Source organism: Enhydra lutris, unplaced genomic scaffold (genome assembly GCF_002288905.1).
Source record: "Enhydra lutris kenyoni isolate GAN:26980312 unplaced genomic scaffold, ASM228890v2 scaffoldscaffold69, whole genome shotgun sequence".
NCBI classification, from domain to species: Eukaryota; Metazoa; Chordata; class Mammalia; order Carnivora; family Mustelidae; genus Enhydra; species Enhydra lutris.
The window spans coordinates 4,633,884-4,656,207 of NW_019154153.1; the positions used below are offsets into that span (position 1 = coordinate 4,633,884).

The window sequence follows — 22,324 nt, forward strand, 5'->3', positions numbered from 1 at the left end:
ATTGTTTCCACAAACTAAAAGAATACTCATTACTTTTAAGTACACAAAGAAACGTTTGCTAAGATAGATCTTATGCCTAGACCATAAGCAAATCTTAATATATTTCAAAAGACTGAAATCATGCAGAATACATTATTTTGATCATAATGGAATTAAACTAAACCAAAAATAATAAATTATTAAGAAAAATCTCTAAATGTTTGGAAATTAAGCAACACTGAAAACAGGGTCAGAGAAGAAATAACAAGAGAAATTAGAAAATATTGCAAACTGAATGATAGTGAAAACACAAAGCTGTGGACTGAATGTTTTTATCCCCTTCAATATTCATATACTGAAATCTTAATGCCCAGTATATTGTTATCAGGGGGTAGGGCTTGGGGAGGTAAGTGGATCATGAAAGTGGAGCCCTCATGAATTGGATTAGTATCCTAAAAGGAGACATGATACGATAGTCCCAATAAGTGAAAGAAGAAGGCAGGAAAATGAGGTTAGAGTCAGAGAGGGAGATGTGAAGACAACGGAGACAGAGGTTACAGTGAGGAAGTTGGGGCTTTGAAGGTGGGAGGAGCCATGAGCCAAGGAATGCAGGTAGCTTCTAGAAAGGCAAGGGGATGGATTTTGTCCTAGAACTTCCAGAAAAAACACAGACCCGATGACACCTGATTTTAAGTCTGTGAGACCTGGATGAGACTTCTGACCTCCAGACTGTGTGAAAACAAATCTGTGTTGATTTAAATCACTAAGTTTTGGCTGATTTGTAACAACAGCAATAAAAAACTAATACAGTCTCCTAAAAATTCTGCTAAAGTTATTTTTTTCCATATTTAAGTATTTATTTAATCTTTATTTTTAAAAATATTTAATCTTTAAGTAATGTTGTATATCCTGTGAGATTATGGTCCAGCCATATTTTTATATAGATCGTTAGGCACTATGGCATCATTTATTAGATAATCTATCCTCCTCTCAGCAAAATACATTTATAATGTATTCTGGAATCTTGAAAAAATAAAAAGAGACATGAGGGCTTGCTTTTTCACTCTGCTCTCCACCACGTGAGGATATGAGGAAAAGATGACAATCTGCAAACCATGAAGCAGGCCCTCATCAGATAATGGATCTGCTGGCACCTTGATCTTGGACTTTCTAGTCTCCAGAACTGTGAGAAATAAATGTTTGTTTTCTAAGCCACCCAGTCTACAGTTTTTTGTTATAGCAGTCTGAACTAAGATACAGACACATGGAAATTTGTGGGATGAAATGAGAGCAAAACTTAGAGGGAAACTTATAACTTTATTTATTTATTTATAGAGAGTGGGGAGGGGCAGAGGGAGAAGGAGAGAGAGAATATTAAGTAGGTTCTATGTTCATTGTGGAGCCTTATGCAGGGCTCGATCTCATGATCCTGAGATCATGACCTGAGCTGACATCAAGTGTTGGACACTTAACCAACTGAGCCACCCAGGTACCCCAGAAATTTATAACTTTAAGTGCTTATATTAGACTAAAAGCAAGGTACAAAATCAGTGATCAAAGCTTCTACTTTATGAAGCAGAGAAAACAAGTAAACGCAAGTAAGTTTGAAAAAGCAAATAATAAAGATGAGAGCACATATCAATGAGGTAGACATAAAACAACAGAGAAAATCAACCAAGCTAAAAGTTAGCTTTTGAAAAGACTAATAAGATAACCCCTAGTTAGACTGATCAAGAAAAAGTCAGGTGAAATACAAATTATTTATGATAATTTGGGTATCATAAATGAAGACAAGGATATCAGTACAGGTAATATAAACATTCGAGAGGCAATTTGAGAATATTATGACAATTTTATGCCCATAAATTTGATCTCTTAGCTGAAATGGATAAATTCCTTGGAAAAACACTTTGTCAGAACTGATGTAAGAATGTATGGAAAACTAAAACAGACCTCTATCTATTGAAAAATTGAGTCTTCCGACAAAAAGGATTGCAGACCCAGATGGTTTTACTGGTGAATTATATGTCAAACATATTTTTAAAAGATTTTATTTATTTATTTTACAGAGAGAGAGAGCACAAGTAGGCAGAGAGTCAGGCAGAGAGAGAGGGGGAAGCAGGCTCCAGCTGAGCAGAGAGCCCAATGCGGGGCTCGATCCCAGGACCCTGAGATCAGGACCTGAGCTGAAGACAGAGGCTTAACCCACTGAGCCATCCAGGTGCCCCTACATGTCAAATATTTAAAGAATAAAAATACCAATCTCATACAAACTTATTCAGAAAGTATACGAGAAAACATTTTCCAACTTGTATGATGAGCTCAGTCAGCATAACTTATTACCAGAGAAGGTAAGAGAAAATTAGAGATTAACATCTCTCATAAATATAGATAGAAACTTGTGTAATAAAATATTAGTAAGTAAAACACAGCATTATTTAAAATGGATTATACATCATGACAAATTATTTGTTCAGCATTCAAAACCAATCTATGGAGTTTAACATGCTATCAGACTAAAAGAGAAAAGTCACATACCATTTCAATAAATGTAGAAAAAACATGTGACAGAATTCAATGCCAATCATGATAAAAGCTCTCAGCAAATTATAAATAGAAAAGAATGTCTCCATCTGATAAAAGACATTTATAGAAAGCCCACAGCTAACATTATGCTCAATGGTGACATTTATATTATTGGAACAAAGAAAGAATGCCTGTCTTCTCCTATTTTATTCAATGTTTTATTGCATGGCAGTCCTTTCCAGTTCAGTAAAACAAAAGGAAAGAACAAAAAAATATAAGGCATACAGATAGGAAAAAGAAGTAAAATTGTCTTAATTCACAAGTGACAAGAGTTTTCATGTAGAAAAACAAAGGAATCTACCAAAAAAATCATAAGACAATTAATATGTGAAGCGTGCTCGCTGAAAAACACAAGGTCAATATGTAGACTGACATAAAGCAATTGGAAAATAAAATTTTAAAATATCATATATAATGCCATACGGTAAAATAGTTGAGAATAAATTTAATGAAAGAAATGCAAGACTTCTAAAATCTATAAAACATTGCAGAGAGAAATTAAAGTAGACCAAAATAGATGGAAGGCTGTGTCAGTGTTCTTGGATTATAAGATAATATTTGTAAAATATCAGTTCTTTCCATATTGATTTATAGATTCAGCACAATTCCAATCAACTCCAGGGGGCTGTTCTGTGTGAATTCACAAGCAGACTCTAAAACATAGATGGAAATGCATAAGCTCTAAAATAAACCTTGTAAAAGAAGAACTAAAACTCACACTATTTCAAAGTTAATATAAAGGTACAGTGATCAAGTTAGTGTTGAACAGGTATATTAATGGAAGAGATCAGAGAAGCTGCAAATATATAGTTAATTGATCTTTGACAAGGATGGCAAGGTAATTCAATGGAGGAAATGATAGTTTATTCTACAAACGGTGCTTACATCATGTTTTGTACATGTTTTATATATGTTTTGTATAAAAAATAAACTCACATGCCTTATTTTTAGGAAATAGGAAGAAATTAATTTGACATGAATCATAGACCTAAAGTAAAAGCCATAACTATAAAACTTCTGGAAGAAAACATAGATGACTATCTTTGTGAACTTGGGGTAGACAAAGATTGGACAGAATACAAAAAATTCTAATCGTTAAAAGAAACTCCTCCTAAAATTTGGCCTTTATCAAAACTAAAAACTGCTTTTCAAAAGACAACATCAAGAAAATGAAAAGGCAAATCTCAGATTGGAAGGAGATATTCATAATACATATATCTGATAAAGGATTTGTTTCTGGAATATATAAATTCCTACATTTCAATAAGGGAAAGATAAATAGGTCAAGAAAATGTGAGCAAAAGACTCAAACAGACATATCATAGAAAATTTATATGACTAGCCAATAAGCACATGAAAAATTATCTATATCAGTAGATATAAGCAAAATGCAATTAAAACTGCCATGAGATACCAGCTCATATGTACAAGAATGAATAAAAAAATTTTTTTTAAGATTTTATTTACTTGAGAGATAGAATGAGAGGAGAGAGCATGAGAGGGGAGAGGTCAAAGGGAGAAAAAGACCCCCCGGCCAAGCAGGGAACCAGATGTGGGACTAGATCCTGGGACTCTAGGATCATCACCTGAGCCAAAGGTAGTTGCTTAACCAACTGAGCCACCCAGGTGCCCCAAGAATGAATAAAATTTTTTAAAAGTGGTAATACTAAGTTGCTGGCATGTGAAGCAGCTTGAGAGCTAAAGCAATGCTGGTGAGATCATGAACTAGAACAACTATTTTGGAAAACTGGTGATTTCTTATGAAATTCAACAACTACCAGGAAACCCATTTCTAGGTATTTACCCAAGGAAAATGAGGACATACCCTCAAATATACTTATTCAAGAGTGTTTGTACCTGCCTTATTTGTACCAATCCAAATACCCATCAACAAGTGAGTGGATAAACTTCCATACAGTGGAATACCAGTCAGTCACAATAAGAACAAGAAAAAAGGAACAAACCTTGGATATGTGCAATAAAGTAGATGAATCCCAAAAAACCTTATGTTGAGCAAAGGAAGCCAGACACCAAAGTGTACATACCATATGATTCAATTTATATGAAGGCAGAAGGAAGCTATAGTGATACAAGTTAGATGATTGGTCATCTGGGTGGTGGGGGAGATTGAATGCCAAGGGGCATTAAGGACTTTCTAGGGAGTTAGAGATGTTCTATGGCTTGATTATAGTGGTGGTTACACAGGTATACAATTGTCAAAACTCTTACACCTAGGAAGGCAAGTGATATGATGAGCACTGGGTATTAGAGGCAACTGATAGATTGTTGAACTCTACATCTGAAACTAATGATGTACTATATGTTGGCTAATTGAATTTAAATTTAAGAAAAAAAACTCTTACACCTAACCATGCATTTAAAATTTGTGCTTTTTATTGTATGCAAGTTGTACTAAACATTATACTAAAAGTGTACTATAAATCCCAATACTGTTGATGATGAATTAGTCAAAAGCATTTGGGGCACCTAGGTGGCTTGGTCAGTTAAGCGTCCAACTCTTGATTTTGGCTCAGGTCATGATCTCAGGGTTGTGAGATTGAGCTTCATGTCAGGTGGGGAGCCTGCTTAAGATTCTTGCTCTCCATCTTCCTCTGCCCCCACTCCTCTACCTTGCTTGCGTGCTCTCTTTCTCTCGAAAACAAAAAACAAAAAAATAAGTGTTTGCTGATAGCTTGAGTAGACAAAGGTCTCTGCCTCACTGCCATACACAGATCAATCATGTTCTCCTTAGGCTGGAGACAGCTACAAGGGGTAACCTATTTTCTTTTTGGCCACAAAACACTTAACTAATGGTGGACAAAGAAATATGTTTTCCATTCTTTAAAAAAAGCAAATGAAAAAGGTATGCACACACACACAAACCACAAAGACTCCTCTAATAACCTGTTGGATGACAATTCTCTCACCGTGGCAGAAGATTCTGCTTCAGGTTTAACTTAAATCCCTCAAGTTGCATTGCACTGATCTTTCCTTTTATTCTTTGGTAGATGGGGCTTTTGGTCCAGGGCTGGACATGAGTGTCTTTTCTTATAGTACAAAATTATCTTTCTTGGGTAGAGTTTTAAGGCTGGAGTTGCTTGAAAGTGTCAGGTAACCCCTAGTCCAGCTGCTCTACAGTACTCTCCTACAGCTTGGGCTAATGACATCATTGAGATTTTTGTATTTTTTTTAAAGATTTTATTTATTTATTTGACAGACAGAGATCACAAGTAGGCAGAGAGGCAAGCAGAAAGAGAGAGGAGGAAGCAGGCTCCCTACTGAGCAGAGAGCCCTATGCGGGGCTCGATCCCAGGACCCTGGGATCATGACCTCAGTTGAAGACAGAGGCTTTAATCCACTGAGCCACCCAGGTGCCCGAGATTTTTTTTTTTTTTAAGATTTTATTTTTAAGCAATCTCTACACCCAACATGGGGCTCAAACGCATCACCCTAAGATCAAGAGTCGCAGGCTCCACTGACTGAGCCAGCCAGGCATCCCCATCATTGAGATTCTTGAAAAATTTGGCAGGACAGTCCTGGCACCAGTCGTGACCTTGGTGTGTTCCTGGGTGGCCTGAATACACTGACATTGCCTTTCCTTTCCTTTTACAGGAAATGCTGAAGGATGAGGTACGGACACTCACCTACCGGAACTCCATGTATCACAATAAGCACGTGTTCAAGGACAAAGTAGTGCTGGACGTTGGGAGTGGTACCGGGATCCTTTCCATGTTTGCTGCTAAAGCAGGGGCCAAGAAAGTGTTTGGGGTGAGCACGTCCCTCCTTCCCTCCTGTTGGCTTCTGTAGAGCCAGTCCCTGCCTCCCACCTTCTCCTGCTCCTCCTACAAGTACAAATCCGGGTCTGTCCCTTGCTGGGGCCACACCATCAAGGAGAAGTAGAGAAAGTCAAGTGTGACTCTCAGGAGTGAGGGCAAGTTCTCATGGCTCCCTCTCACTCAGGCCTTGCTTCTGGCTCTTTGCCCTGACAAATGTTGACATTTACCAAGGATTTTTGGCTTTCTGGAAATCATGCCGGTGTCATCATTACCTTAGAGTGCTTAGTCCTACCATCATCTTGAGACGCGGTGCAGTGTGGTCATATGTGGGAGCTCTGGCTTGAATCTCTGCTCTGTGTGACTGTGGACAATTCACTTCTGTACCTCGGTTTCCCCATCTATAAAATGGCCCTAGTAACAATACCTTGCCCATGGAGTGATTGTGAAGAATGAGTTTAATACATATGTAAAGTACTTAGAACAGGGCCTGGCATATAACCAATGCTCAGTGTCTAATACTAATATAGTTGGGATGAGGCCCTAGGGGATAATAACAAGACAATCTCCTTCCTTAGCTCGTTAAAGGGCAAGTCGGGAAGTTTAAATTTGCTGCTCTGGCTGTTGCAGCCCATCCAGATAGAAATGGAGGCTGGTGCTCTGGGGAGGCTCCCAACCTTCCTCTGGCTCCCACTACACAGCTGGGCAGTGCTTGATGACAGGGAGGCCTCATCTCAGCCCCTCTCTGGCTGGGGCATGGGTAACCGAGGTCTGAGGAGTGAAAGGGCCTGGCTGCCCCTCACTGGCTTCTAAATGGCCAGCGCTCCAGCTAAGGAGCTGTCAGGAGGTGCCCACACGGCCCCTCCCAGCTGTGGTGACTATCCCAACCCTCCTAATCTGTCTGCCTCCTGGTCTTTTGCTGTCACAGCTCTTTTATAAACAGCTCCCACATCTAGCTAGGCCTCTTCCCTGATGGCTCATTTCATAGTTTCTCCTGTTCCAAGCTCTCCCTTCTACCCACTGTTCTTTTCGAGAGAGAGAGAGAGAGCAAGAGATGGAGAGAGGTAGAGAGAGAGTGAGAGAGGGAGAAAAGGAGAGGGATAGAGGGAGAGAGAGAGGGGAAGAGAGAAGGGGAGAGTGAGAGAAGGAGAAAGAAAGGTAGAAGGAGAGAGACAGAGAAGGGGAAAAGGAAAACGGGTGTAGGGGGCAAAGACAGGAAAAGAGGAAAGAGGGCTCTAAGGCCACCTGGGTGCTGGGGCTTGGGGGCCCATCAGTGCTCTGAGGGGTTCACATGCTTTGGATTACCTCACAATGACGAAGAAAACAGGGACTGTTTCCTCACTTATGAGGAAACTGAGGCACAGCTGGAGAGTGGCTGAGGCCGGGTGTGAATCCAGGCTGCTTGGCCCTGGGTCACGCATTCTTTACCGTGAAACCCCTCAGCCTCTTGCAGATGGAGGTCAACATTGCGAGCAGGGGGAGGAATTGGAGGAACACAGTCCCAAGGAAAGTGGGATTGAGGCCACAGGACTGGCAGTCCAGGAAAGGGCCCAACCTCTGGGGCCCTGAGCCTGACAGAGGTCTGTCCTCTCTGATGGAGCCACCCTTCCTAACCCTGCAGGCGCCCTTACCCATCCTCAAGGCTTGATGGAGGCTGTGGGCAGCCCCCTCGGGTGTTCCTATGCAAATACTCTCTGGGAGGCCCTGTGTGAGGGGAGTCCGGAGTGTGGAGGTGAGTGGCAGCCTCTGTGGGGAGGGGCCAGCTAAGGAGGTGAGGGCAGCTCTTAGCAGCTGCCCCTCTGGCTCCAGCACTCTCTGGCCCTCCCCTGACACGTGGCCCAGTCTGGGGCTGGATCTCCCACCGTTCCCACAAGGTCCGGCTCTCAGCTGATGGTCAGCTGATTTCTCACATATCCTGGCCCTTTGCTTAGGAGAATTTGGGAGCTCGGAAAGTTTTGTAGATTAAAAGGAATTAATTATCTCAAAGGCGGACACCACAGAAGGGGTGAGACTTCCCTTGTGTGTGTGACCTGTGTGGTGGGATGGATCTCAAGACTGGCCCAGAAGCCCTGTTGTGACATTTCTCTCTCCTGGAATGCACCCCGTTGAACAAAGAGGATTAAGGGTGGAGAGTAGGGAGAGTCATGTCCCAGGAGACTCATAGCAGCTCTGGCTGTGGCTTGCCTTCCATGTCCTTCCCCAGGAGGACAGGAGCTATGCAACCTCATCCCATTCTCTGGCCAGGAGGAGGCCTACCAGCTCCTTCTGAATCTCCTAACTTGGACACCAGGCCCTCCACTGTGAAGCAGTGGCTGGGAATCAACCTCATGACAAAGGCAGACAGATTCAATGCAAGAGCCACTGGCCTGCAAATCAGGACGGCTGCCCTGTAGTTTTCAATCTGCCGCAGGATAACTATACGGCTGTGGGCAGGTCGCTGTACCCCTCTAGGCTCAGCTCCTCCATTGGTTAAATTGGTACTGTTGGGACATGTAAATTGGTAAATTGGGACATGCTGTGATCTTTTTATGCCTCATTCCTTTGTTCTGTGCCCTTTCTAGATTGAATGTTCCAGTATTTCTGACTACTCAGAGAAGATCATTAAGGCCAACCACTTGGACAACAGTAAGACATACCTCCACGTGTTTTCCCATGGATGGAGGGGGTGAGGGGGCTTGCACTTTCTTGTTTGGGTGGTATAGACGGACGTGGCCTTGGGATGGTGGAGCCCAGCTGAGGCCCTATTTGCAGGACTGTGCCCACAGGGTTCTGAGGTTCCCCATCCCCACCGTGTCAGCCAAGGACACGTTATCCCCAGCTCAGCTTCCATGGCTTAGCCGCCATTCCCCTGCTTGGCCCCAGCTGTAGGCATTCTGTTGAGTTTTGCAAAATAGCAGCTATTCCTCCTCCTCTTCCCTCTCCACAACCCCCAGCCCTACCTCTCCCCATCAGCCAACCAAGGGCGTCCACGTAGACCCCAGGCTCTGCCTCTGGAGAAATGTGGTCCTCTACTGCCCACAGGCCCTGTTGCTGATGATGCTGTCTTGGCAATTAGGCTGCTCTTGGGAGTGGGACCTTCTCCAAGCTGGAGTCTGATTATAAAGAGAGGTGCCCTCTCTTCCCTTCCTCCCCTCACTCCTTCCCCATGCATTGCAACATTTCCCAGGCCCTTCCTCTTGGAACCTATCTTGGATACACTCACACCCACAAGTGTCCTCGGTCCAAAGAACTCCTTGTGTCTTTTATCAGTCAACCTGATGAGATTTAGGCCCCAAGTCCTGTGCTGAGCTGGGCCAGGTAATGTAGGATTTTTAAACTAGGAAAACCAAGTTGATTTTTTTTTTCTAAGGATGATGGAGGCATTTTGGAGAATTTTATGCAAGGGAGAAGTGGTTCCTATGGAGTATGGATTAGAATGGTTGTAAGCACAGACACATTCGGAGGCTATTTCAGTGCCCAGGAGATGTACTGTGGCATGGCTGGTGACAAGGGTGGTGGCAGGGAGGTGAGGAAAGGTGACCACTTTGGGCTAGAAGCAAGGGGCCAGCTGATGGGATACATATGGGAATGATAAAGAAGATAGGAGCAAGGGCTATTTTGTCGCCTTGAGTGATGGGGGGATGGTGGAAGACTGAAAGTAGAGCATTCCTAGGGATGATAGGAGGGAGAAAGGAGTCAAAAGTTCTCTTCAAACGTGTCAGGTTTGAGATGGACATCCAGTAGACATGTTGAGTAAGACAGGGTATTTGAGTTCCAGGGAGAGCCAGAACATGGCATATACAGTTGGGAGTCTTCAGTATATGGATTTTATTTGAAGGTATAGCACGATGTCACTTAGGGACAAAGTAGAGCTGGAAGAAAGAAATGGGCCAAAATAGGGCACTGGGGCATTTTAACATCTGGAGGCCAAGCAGAGGAGAAGAGGCAAACAAGAGGCAGAGAAGATACCCCAGTGAGGCTGGTGGACCTTCAGGAGAGAAATGTACCATGAAGCCAAGGGAAGGAGGAAGGGACAAGTGTAGGGAATGCTAAGAGATCAAGTAAGGTAAGAACAGAGAAGTAACCATTGAGTTTGGCCACATGGAAGGTACTGGTGTTCTAAACAAGAGAGGACTCAATGTGGGAGTGGGGGAGACTGAAGTCCAGTTAGAGTACGTTAAGGACAGACTGTGAAGGGAGGGCTGTAAGTAAGTCTTCTCACTGTGCTGGGGAACAAAAAAGTGGAACTATAGCCACAGGCAGATGTGGGGCCAAGGCAGTGAATTGTTTTTTAAGGATAGAGATGGCAACATGTGTGCTGGATTCAATTGTCCAGTACAAGGGGGGGATACAGGAGAAAGGTACAGGATCGAGGCCCTTGAGTTCAGAGCATAGGTTCAGGGGTTGGTCTTTTCCTTGGAGTGGGGTACCAGAGGGAAAGTGGGGGTGTGGGTCCAGATAGAGGTAGGCTGGCAGCGGAAAGCCCCTGGTTTATTGCCTCCGTTTCCTTTTTGAAGAATAAGACAATCATTGGCAGAGAAGAGGGGGATGAGAAGGAATGGAATGGTCTTTTAGGAGGGAGAAAGGCAAATAGAATAGTAGGACGAGTGGGGACTGCTGGGGAGGGGTCAGTGCCCGCTGGAGATGAGTCAACACAGTTTGGCAGTAAGCTCGGTCCGTGTGTGAATTTCTGCTTACCATGGTCACAAGCTTGGGTGTGAGGAGAGCTGCCTGGACGGGACCTTTGATGGGAGAGCACAGAAGTTGTTTGCAATAATGAGTCATGGACTCTAAGCTGGGTAAGGCAGGAAATGGAGAAGGGAAAGAGGCAATGGCGAGTGTATGACAGCACCAAAAGTTAGGGATATTGGGTGGGCCATAAGAGGGGTCCAGAGGCTTCTTTCCAGCCTGAGTAGGGAAAGCATTGCTCAGACACCCCCAACCTCTGGCTTTGGTGTCCAGCCTCTCTTGGTTCACTAAGGGAAGCCAGCTGTTTTGTAGATTCCCGGAAAAGTACCTGATGTGGGCAGAAGGAAGAGAGAGGTGAGCGCTCTACTTGCTTATTAAAGATGGAAAAAGAAAACTGGTCAGTTCTTTCTCTGCAGGGGTGAACCAGCCTGCCATCCACATGTTTTCATCTGATATCCCTTCCTCTGTGCTACAGCACTGGAGGTTTTCCCCATTTTACAAATGTGGACGTTGAGGTTAGGAGAGCGAGGGTAGAACCTGCAGCTCGGCTCTCGCTCTTGTCCTCTCTCCTGAAGGGTGTTTACATTGAGGTGGAAACCCCAGCAGTGGCTGCTAACCCCGAAAATGAGAATCAAAACCTCTTAGGAGAGGAGGGTGAGTGCAAATAGATATCTGACCAGATGTCCTCTCCGTCCCATCCCTGGGCCCTAAGGGGCCTTCGAAGAACGTTTAGACCATTCCCTGCCCCTGTACAGGTTCACTTGCACAGGGATGCCTGCCCTCGGAGGGAAGCTCTGCCCAGCCCCCCTTACTTGTCATCCGTCTCTTGCTGCCAGCTCTCAGGACCTAGAACCGTAGCCTCCCTGGCTTGCAGAGGGCGGCTGCTGGCAGCCATTGGTAGCAGTGTGTGGGGTGGGCCTGAGTGGGAGAGGCGACAACGTGAGCTGAGGAGGTGCCTGACCTCAGGAGAAAGGCGGTTGGGCTCTGAAGGCTGGCCAGGAAAGAGAAAGCCCACAGCTCCTCATCATGCCCTCTGGTTGCCCCTTGAGGGCCCCCCTTTCTTCCCCCTCCTCTGCTTCAGATTCCTGTAAGTTGTTTTATTCCCTTTCCTTTCCTTTCCTTTCCCCTTCCTTCCTTTAACCCTCAGAACACTCCACTTCCTAGAAAAGGTGCAAGTTCCTCTTTTCTCCTGAATGTTTTGAGAGCAAGTTGTTGACATGACGCTCCATCAGCCCTGAAGACACGAATGTGTGTGTCCTACAAACAGGGACTTTTTTTTGCATAGCCACAATGCGACCATCAAAACCAGGGGACTAGCGTTCTTCTATGATCATTATCAAGTGTTCAGATCCTACTCCTGTTGGCCACTGGTCGAAATAACATCCTTCACAGCAAAAAGATTCTGTTTCAAACCATTTAGTTGTCACATCTCTGGTTGCCTTCAGGCTGGAGCAGCCAGACCTTGTTCGACTGTTGTCACCTCGATGCTTGAGGATTGCAGACCAGAGTTCTGCAGGATGTCCCTCTGTCTGGGGACATGGGATGCTTCTGCACTAATGCGTGCAGCTGAGATGCTGTGTCCTTCTCCCTGCACACTCTCGGGGACATGCAGTCTGGATTCGTCCTGTCACTGACGGCGTTGACTTTGATCCCTGCTTCAGGGGATGCCTGCCGGGCTTCTCCACGGTCAAGTTGCTCCTTCTCCTTTTGTAATGAGTAGGCTTTTCTGGGGGAGGCAGTTGGAAACCATGTAAATATTTCATTCCTTATCATTAATTTCTTATTTTATTCAATAGGTTATGTCTATTATTATCAATATTCATTTTGAAACCCCAATTGTTCCTAATTTGGTCACCGGACCCCCTTCAATCTGGCTTCTGCATCCTTTTGACATTCCTTCTTCATTTTGTGTGAGCCTTCTTATTTTCTGGCACAGATGTTCCAGGCTCATCTTGTACTTTACATGGCTTTGTTTTAGAATCTGTATTTTTCGCAAGGGGCCTTGAAGTCCATTTAGTGGACAATGGCATTTAGAAACTAGGACCTGGGGCTAAGTGTGCTCATTGATTTTAGGGCGTTGATGTCCCCAGGCTGCTTCAGTGGAAAGAACTAGACTGTGTAGTGTGTGTGTGTGTGTGTGTGTGTGTGTGTACATGGGCATTTGCATAACATGTGTTTCTGAATCTATTTATACATACTGTCAAGTGTGAGTTCACGCGATACCCCGGCTCTAACCCATACCACAGGGTCCTCTGACATCCTCCCTCCCGGTGTTGGATGTTCCGTTCTCTGACAGTGAAAAACCTGGCTCCCGCTATCGTACTATGTTTCCTTATTGAATCAATCCCCCCGTATGAGCACCATCTCCCACTGTCGCCACCTCCTGCTCTGTGTAGATATGTCTGTCACCTAGTGCTGGGCTCTGTCATCTGCGTGGGCCCTCTCCTCTCCCTGCTCGACTCCAGTCTCCACTTCTTGTGCAGAGACCCCCTTACCCCCTTGGACTTCCCCCTTGCCCCCCGGCCACTCCTTCATAGGGATGCCCTGCTTACCTCCCTGGGGCTCTGATGTGCTGTTCAGGGCCACCCTCATGCCCCCCACCCCAATGAACCATCATGGCAGCCACACACCCCTCTTTTTGCTCAGTCTCACCTTATGGCTTTAGGAGGGAATCATTCCATGCTCTGTATTTTGGTGGCTCACACTTGATTCCGTGCTACTGAGCAAAGGCCCAAGAGGGCAAGCCATCGTCCCCCAGTAAACAGCCTCCCCCCATGCCTCCTACCTATTCCTACCCTTCCCAGCCTGTGTACTGAGGTGGAGGGAACTCCAGGGCCAGGGGCCTTTCCAAGGCAACGTTTTTCCCACATCTTCCTTCCTGGGTACAGAGCAACAGGCAGCTGGAGCTGGGGAGGCCGCCCAGGGCCCCGTGTGTGGCACCTGTTCGCTCAGCCTTGGCATGTGTACTGGAAAGAGGACAGCTTGACTCTATGAATGCTTCCATGGAAATGCTTTTGAAATGTTGCAACAGCCAATTGTGTGGGGCTCAGGAGTGTAGGTGTAGAGACATAAATAACAACATAGGACATAAAATACCTTCTACCCAGAGTCAGTCAAGCCCTCTCCCCCTCCACCTCCACGCAGCTCCTGGGGTGGGGTTTATTCATGTGGAGACACGCACCTCCACGAAGCCACCTGCCGTGGTCACGCAGCTTCACGTGCCTTCTGCCACACGCATGGCCCACTCACGTGCGCAGAGGCTCCTCTCTAACTGAAGAACCGTTATTTCCTCCATTTCCCTGCCAGCGAGGCTGGTGGGCTGCTGAGATGCTTCAAAAGGTAGATCTGTTTGTGGAAGTTGACATAGGTGCTCAGGGATTGATGAAACTTTATGGTTCTGAGAAATTTATTTCTCAGAAAACTACAGGGAGAAAGCGTATCCCTCCTCTTCTCTCTTTTTCTACCTGTGCTTGTCCTAAAGCAGGAGTATCATGGGCAGAGAGGCCTAAGCATGATGTAACCCAGCAGAGTGGCAATGGACACCAGCTCTGTCACATCCCAGGAGGGGTGGCTTTGTCCCTTCCCCTCACTGGCCGCCCAGAGAGGAGCTCTTTCCCCACACAGCCTGGGTTCTTGGGGAATGCGAGACAGTGTTCATGGAGTGCCCGGTGCTGGGCTTCCTGCAGAGTAGGCACCCAACAAGCATGACGTGTGGGGTCCTTTCAGGCACTTTGCTCTTTCTTGGCCCAACACTCCAAGACTTGCCTAGATGCTGCTTGCCTTCTCCATTGCGGCAGGTTTCCTCCCATGCCCTGGGGTCACACAGTCCCGGAGATGCCCCTGACAGGGAACTTGCCACCAGCCACCTGCGAGCCACAGTTGGGAGAAGCATCTGCTTCTCGGGGGAATCCGCCTCCCTGCAGCCTTGCCCACGCTCCCTTGTTCTCCTCTGGGGCCACACAGCCGGGGCTTCTAACATTTGTCTTGAATCCAAATGAAGAGTCGCCCTTTTTATTCATCATAGACTTCATGCTGGTAGATTTGGACCTTCCTTACAACTGCTAGGGACTCCCAAGGGCCTGGCTCTCCCAGAGTCACCATTCTGTGCTTGCTGTTCCTGCATATCAGGTGGGTGCACTGGGGGGAGCGCAGAAGCGCCTGCAGGCTGGTCTTCCTTCAGGTCTTGATCAGTGGCGTGGCAGTGGATCAGTGGTGAACCATACAGTGACACGGCATATCCACGAGGACGCCACGGACGCAAGGAAGTGCCCACATGGGGCACTGCAGGCATGGGGAGGGGGGCCAGTGCAGAGCATTGACTCTGGACCCAGGCTTCCTGGTTCACACTCAGCCTGTGATCTTGGACCCCTTATTTTCTATGCCTCAGTTTCCCCATCTGTGAAATGGGAACCATAGCGGAGCATACCTCCTCGGGGCGTCGTGACAGTTCCACATTACTGTGCAAAACCGTGGTGTGCCGAAACAGGCTCTTACAGGCTCCTGGGGGTGGACTGTGAAACTTTCAGTCTATTTGTGATGTGGATGGAGTTACTCCGCTGGCTTGAAATTGGCCACCATGGGAATATTGACACCCGAGAGAGCAGCAAATGCTACAAATCAGGGCTCCTTCCCCGGGAGCCCCCGTTGTTCAGTATCTACTATCACGCTGCTGTGTGAAACACGACGGTATCCCGCGGGCAGTAAGCAGCCAATAAATATTAGCTAGCATTACTATTATTTCATTTATTAACTTGACTAATAACCCTGTCCAGAGAAGAAAGGAGATTACTCAGATATAATTGTTTTTAATGAACCTGTATTAGTGACTCCTGGCAATTGCTACTTCCGTTCCAAACTGTTCATGAAGCAGCCAAAGCTGGGGGCTGGTCTTCACACACTCAGTCCTTTAGGCATTGCTGTGCCCCACTCCACACTCTGTGCCAGGTTCTGGGGGTCCGCCGCAGAGCTGACAGACAGGCTCTCTGCTCTGGTGCAGCTCACCGTCTCACGGAGAGGACCCATATGGACGCCAGCGAACAGACATCACGGTAGAATTACAGATCGTGATGGGTCTTAGAACAAAACATGATGGGTTCGTTAAAGAGCGGGCTGCCCGCTTCTGACTGCAGGGGTCATAATGGCATGCCGGGGCTGGCTTACACGGCTCACAGTGCCTTGCTCTTTTCTTCCTACCTGTGCATGGGTGATGTCCGGGGGGGTGAGCAGGAATCAGCCATGGGGGAGTTATTTATACTGCAGACACCAGCAAACACATTTGCCCCGCTCCTGGAGCCGGCTGTTAGACACGGACTACAGTACCGGAAGTGAGGAAGCTTCCAGAGGGAGGGCACTGAGGCACAGCCCCAGTGGACCAAGAGGCCAGCTGCTGAGTGGACAGAGATATGACAAGCATAGGGATGGCCCATGCCAGCTCCCTGAGATGGGAGACACTTTGTGCCTGTCCCATGTGAACTCTGGGTGCTAAGTGACAGTGATACTTGGGATGATTTGCTGAGTTCTGGAGTCTAGGGGAGGTTTTGCTGCCTTCTACATTGGCACCGATTCAACCACCCTGTTCCGTAGCACTGCCTTCCTCATCCCTGCCCCACTTGGCCAAGCCGTACAGTCCTCTGCCTGTGGCCAATGTGTGAGGTTCCAAGGGTCCTAAGTGGTGGGTGATAGCCCGGGGTAAGGGTGAATCCTGATGTGGTTTTGGTTGCCTGAGTGTTAGTCCAGCTGTGCAGGGACTAGCTAAGCAGACAAGGTCCTCGGTTCTCAAGGGAGCCAGAGCAGGCTAGGATGTGAAGCCAGGCAGACGATGTACCAGGGAGAAGGCAGAAGCTCAAGCCCTGTGTTCCCGGGTGAAAGGGGAGATGGGGATGAAAGAGGGTACCATATTGAAGTTTCTACTATATTGGGGCTAAAAGCACCTGTGGCTCATCTCTGCCAGTCCCGTTCTGGGGTCTGTTGGCTGTAGGGTTTATTTCACGTCCCACCAGATATTGGGGATATTGTTGTCGTCTTTGTCCCACCACTACTAGCTCAAGAATGGGCTGGGTCTGACCTTGTAAGAGAGGTTTATCCATGTATTTGGACCCTGGGAAACCAAGGAAGAGCTGGTACCAGGGAGATGAATGGAATCCTCCTCCAGCGGCCTGATGAGCTCATGAGGGCCCTACCACTCCCCATTCTACTAACCAGTCTGACAGCTGTCAGGAGAAGGATGAGCCAGTCCTTGACCTTCTGTGATTTCTTTCCCTTCCATCATTCCCAAGCCGTTGCTTGGTGTCCACAACAATCCCACGAGGTAGGTAAGTCAGATATTATATTCGCTGGCAGATGACGGAGGGGAGCCCCAGGGAGGCTGGAGACTTGTACCAGGTTATGCAACAGACCTTACTTTTTGGCTCTACTTTTTGCTTTCTCTAAACTCCAGCTTTCTCATTAGGCAGATGGAGTAATAAAACCAACACACGGGTTCCTGTGAGGGTTATGGAGATAATGTAAGTGAAATCACTCTGCAAAGCTGCTATTCAAATGCTAGTAATTTTTTTTTTACTATACTAATTAGAACTGGTTTGAGGATCTTTTGTCTTTGAACCAAAATACCCTTTTTTTCAAAATTGCTTATTCACCCATTCATTCATTCAGCCATGATTTCTGAATGTTTGTGAGGAGGCAAGTGCTCTGCTAGGTCCTGGAAATAGGAAGCTAGAATCGACAACTAAGAGAAGGAAATCATAGCCTGGAGGCGAGTCAGGCCCTTGGAAGGTGTATGGCAGCTGGCGTGGGTGTCCCCAAAATAGGCATGTGAGCAACATGGCAAGGCAGCTGGGGGGTGGCGCGTGCCCGTGCTGTGGTGGGGATGGCATCAGAGAGACCCTGCAGCCTCAAGACGTGCCCCCTGCCTCACACTCATGACCCTCATGCCCACTCCTCTGTGCTACAGGATCTGCTCTGGGGAACATAAGAGTCTAAATGGGGGAGACCACTCTCTTCGGACCTGTGGGGTCAGTTGACTCTGATGGACATGCTGGAAGCCCAGAAGACATCAGGCTGGCCTGATTGTTTTGTTTTGCATTTTTTTTTTTTTTTTAAGTCAAACGAACAACCGTGAGTTAGTTTGGCTGGCTCTCTGTAGTAAACACTCCAGATAAAAAGAAAACAAATCCAAAAAAAGAAAAAAAAAATCCGGATGTCTAATTGGCAAACTTGAAATTACAGAAGGATCTCCCAATTTAGAGTTTAGAGTGCATTGCTCCCTGTGGTACATTTGGTTATGATTAATCATCCCAAAATTTATGAGCCATGGTCCTGTTGTTGGAACAAACTTCCCATCATCTCTATGGAATAAGAACATAGCTTCAAAGAGGGACCTCAGGGCAACCTTGAACTGACACAGGGTTGGTGATGTGGGGTCCAGATTGAGAGTGGGGCTCTGCAGCCCATAGCTGCTCCGAACCTGAGTATCAATGGCTAAGATTCCCTCTTGAAAATATTGACGTGGAGAAGGTTCAGTTGCCCACAAAGTTCTTGGAGCGAACCCACTGCATTGCACTGACCAGTAGCCCCCCATTTAGTTGCCATACAGCCCACCACAGGAGGTAGCATTTTGCAGACTGGGACACTGAATCTGGGAGTTTAAATGGTTGCTGGTGTGACTGCAGAAAACAGAAAGACCATCCCTGATGATTCAATTATATTTGGGTCCATAGAAACAACATAGCCTCTTAAAAAAAAAAATTTAGCCTCAAGGGACTGGGCAAATTCGAGTCAAACTGGACATTGCAGGCCCTGTTTCTTTTTCCGTGTCAGCTACTTCTCCCAGTAAACTTTGCAGAATGCCTTTTACATGCTTAATATGTGTCTGAAGAATCAAAGCATTTTGGCACAACCCAACATCTTAGGGATGTTTGGGTTCAATCCCCTTCCTTTTTTTCCCCCACAATAAGGAAATGGAGGACCCAAAGGGGAGGAAATGTTTGATCAAGGTTGATTGTCACCTGGAATAAGAACAGAAGTTGTCTGGCTCTCGGATACTGGCAGAAGGTTGTGAAAATCGAGCATTGTAGAGAAACACCCAAGCAAGGGGATGAAGGGACTGAGGGGAGGCCTGCCTTTTTCCTTTCACAAAGGGCCCATCTACTCACCAAGCCAAGCCAGGGCTACACCTGCTCTCAGAAATGTTTGGATTCAGAAGGGCGACATTAAGCGAAGTGAAGCACAGACTAATTTTTAAAAATAGGGTTAGTTGATTCCTCCTGCTTTTCTACGACCCACCGGGTCTCTCCCTCTCTTTCTCTCTCTCATTTATCTATCTACCTGCCTGTCATCTATCGTATCCATAGTGATCCAGATATAGCAATGAATGTAGAGAGCACTACTGCAGAGGACAGGGACAACATTCACTTACGCTGGGGACACCCCAGGAATATTCTGTACATACCCATCTGTCAGACTAGACTATAAGTCCTTGCCCATCTCTACTTCTTGCAGTCCTACTGGAGTCCTGTCCATGGAACGATCCCCAGTGAACCATGTACTAGGCATCCAGAGTGGAGGCTGTGGGGCCCCACAGGCAGGAGAACACACCTTCCTGAGCCACATGGAAATCATGATCTAACGTAGGAGATGGAGCAGACCTATAGCCCCATACACAGAAGCAGATATTAGGGAAGAGCCTTCAAAGAATGTGCAAAGAGAGAAGGAAAGGAGTCCACCTTGAGGGCATCACAATAAGTGAAAGAAGCCAGAGAGAGAAGAATAAATACTGACTGCATGATTTCATTAAGAAATAGAATCTACAAAACCAAACCAAACCCAGACTCATAGACACAGAGAACAGACTGCTGGTTGCCAGAGGAGGGGTAGGGGGTGGTGGGGAAAGGGTGAAGGCATTTAAGAGGTACAAACTTCCAATTATAAAATAACTAAGTCATGGGGATGGAATGTGCCACATGAGAAATAAAGTCAATAATTTGTACCAAGTTTATATGGTGATGGATGGTAACTAGATTTTTCGTGGCGATCAGTTTGCAATTTATATACGCAATGTCAAATCACCGTGTTGTGCACAGGAAATTAGTATAATATGATATGTCAGTTATTCTTCAACAACAAAGATTTGCAAAAGTAAGACCAACCAGGCTTTGCACTCAAATAATGAGGCAGGTGGGGGAGGCGTTAATTGTCAGCTCTTTCTCAGGATGAGAAATAAGTTAGGCATTCTCTTTGCATTTTCAAAAATCTCTTACTTTGTCCTCTTGTGAATCCTCTCGAGTCATCCCGGGCCCTGCCCACTTCCTTCCTGCTCTTGGGTTGTGGAGTACCCCCAGAGGAGCAGAGTTTTGACACCTACTCCTCCCTCCCCTTCTGAAACTTTTGGAGAAGACTAGGCCTTCCTGATCTTACCACTTAGGGGTAGGGCTCTACAAGTAGTTGCCACACAAGTCTGGGCCTCTCTCTAGAGTGATCAGAACCAAGGTGCGTCTGCAAAGTGTCTGACTGCTTACGGAGCAGGACTTACCTGATTAAGACTTGATTAAATGCCGGTACTGGAGAGCAAAATCATCATTAGAAACTGCTAATGGGCACTTCCTCACCTGCATTATCCAATGTGAGGACATGAAACAAAACCCTTTTGTTTTGTTTTGTTTGCCCTTTGTCATCCAGGAGCCTCTAATCCAAATTCATTTTCGTGAAGCTCAGATTCAGGACAGATGTGTTCTCTTTGTGTGTATATGTTTTTTTGTTTTTTGTTTTTCTTTCACTCCTGAGTACAAGCTATTGTTCAATTTTCCCAGCAAAGCTCAGGCACGGTGTGATTTTTCAGAAGATGGTGCAGAAAGAGAATTTCAGAGCATGAATATGTGTATCCTTTCAGCAGAAATGTTTGGATGGATTCAGCCAACTGATACATCACCCGTTGATTTCATAACATCATCTAAGATAGTGTTTGCTGTGATCTTTAGAGCAACAAATGCAAAAAGAGACTCCAAAATTATGTGTATGACTGTGTCAGATGATCAAAAACCCAGCTAAGAAGCTTCTCCTGCCCTGGAGGGATCGGAAGATCTAGGAAGTGACTCATGAGCAGAGGTCACTAAGAGCAGGAGAGTGGTCCCGGCCTTATGCCCTTCACCTCTCCATCACTGGTCAGGAAGGGGGGAAATGTCAGGTGATGTCTACCTTCCCTTGAGCCCTGGCTCTGAATCTGGCACTTCACATTCGCTATTTCATCGTATCAGTTCAACTACCCACTAAGTAGATACTACTTTCCTTGGTTGTTTTCTAGGGAATCAGAGTTCAGTTAGGTCAAGTAACTTGTGCAAAGTCATATAGTTAATAATGAGAAAAATCAGGACCTAAACCCCTGACTACAGAGCCCATGCTCTTGTCAAGACCCCAAGTTGCCTTCCTTCCAAACCTACTGGGAGGTGAGCCCTGGACATGAACATCCTTATCCTTTGGGTCTGAACCATCATAGTGGCCCAAAATGGGATGGGGACTGTGATCACGGTGTTAGAGTCATAGCATATTAGACTTGGTCTCTACTTCTACATCGACCGTTGCACCCCTCTAAGCCTCACTTCTAAACGAGAATAATAATAATGTGCTTACTTCATGGAGTCGCTAGGAAGATGACATGATAAGGATCACAGGCTCGGCACAGGGCCAGGACATAGTCAATGCCTCGTACATTTCAGGGAGAAAACATGCAAGTAGTTTGCAGTTCTCTGTGTATAAGTAGCTTGGTGAAGGGTGAGGTATGTTGCATTCTAAAAGCAGGATCAGAGCAAGGCTAGGAAAAAACAAAACAAACAAACAAACAAAAAAACAGGGCTAAGACTTGTAGGTCTGGCCCTGATGTGGGGTGCTCGTGGTTCCAGGCTAGGGTCCCTGCAAAGTGTGGCCGTGGGGTTCCTATTTTCCAGTCATCACCATATTTAAGGGTAAAGTGGAAGAGGTGGAGCTGCCTGTGGAGAAGGTAGACATCATCATCAGCGAGTGGATGGGCTACTGTCTGTTCTATGAGTCAATGCTCAACACGGTCATCTTTGCCAGGGACAAGTGGCTGGTAAGTGTCCTGCATGCTGTGCCCTTGTTGGTCTGCTGGCTGTCCTGCTGCTCTGCCCCCGGCCGACAGTCTAGGAAGAACATGAGGACTCCAGAAAGGGCTTGGGCTGGAAGGTCACTCCCTCCCTCTCCCTTTCCTTAAACCAGATCTGCTTCAGAGGACAGAATGATGGCACCCAGGTCCAGCATGTCTGCCACATTGTTCTATAGGTCTAACCTTGGCCTCTGGTTATAATCAACAC

The 22,324-nt window shown here is 46.1% G+C and overlaps 1 protein-coding gene across 1 annotated transcript in view; it reads left to right on the top strand.

Moving 5' to 3' along the window:
- Nucleotides 1-22,324, top strand: part of LOC111159779 (protein arginine methyltransferase 8) — a 110,375-nt gene that overhangs the window by 63,498 nt on the left and 24,553 nt on the right. The window contains exons 3-5 of the mRNA XM_022522382.1: nt 6,178-6,333; nt 8,900-8,963; nt 21,941-22,083. Coding sequence (XP_022378090.1) covers nt 6,178-6,333; nt 8,900-8,963; nt 21,941-22,083 — 363 coding nt within the window. The remainder of the gene's footprint in view (nt 1-6,177; nt 6,334-8,899; nt 8,964-21,940; nt 22,084-22,324) is intronic.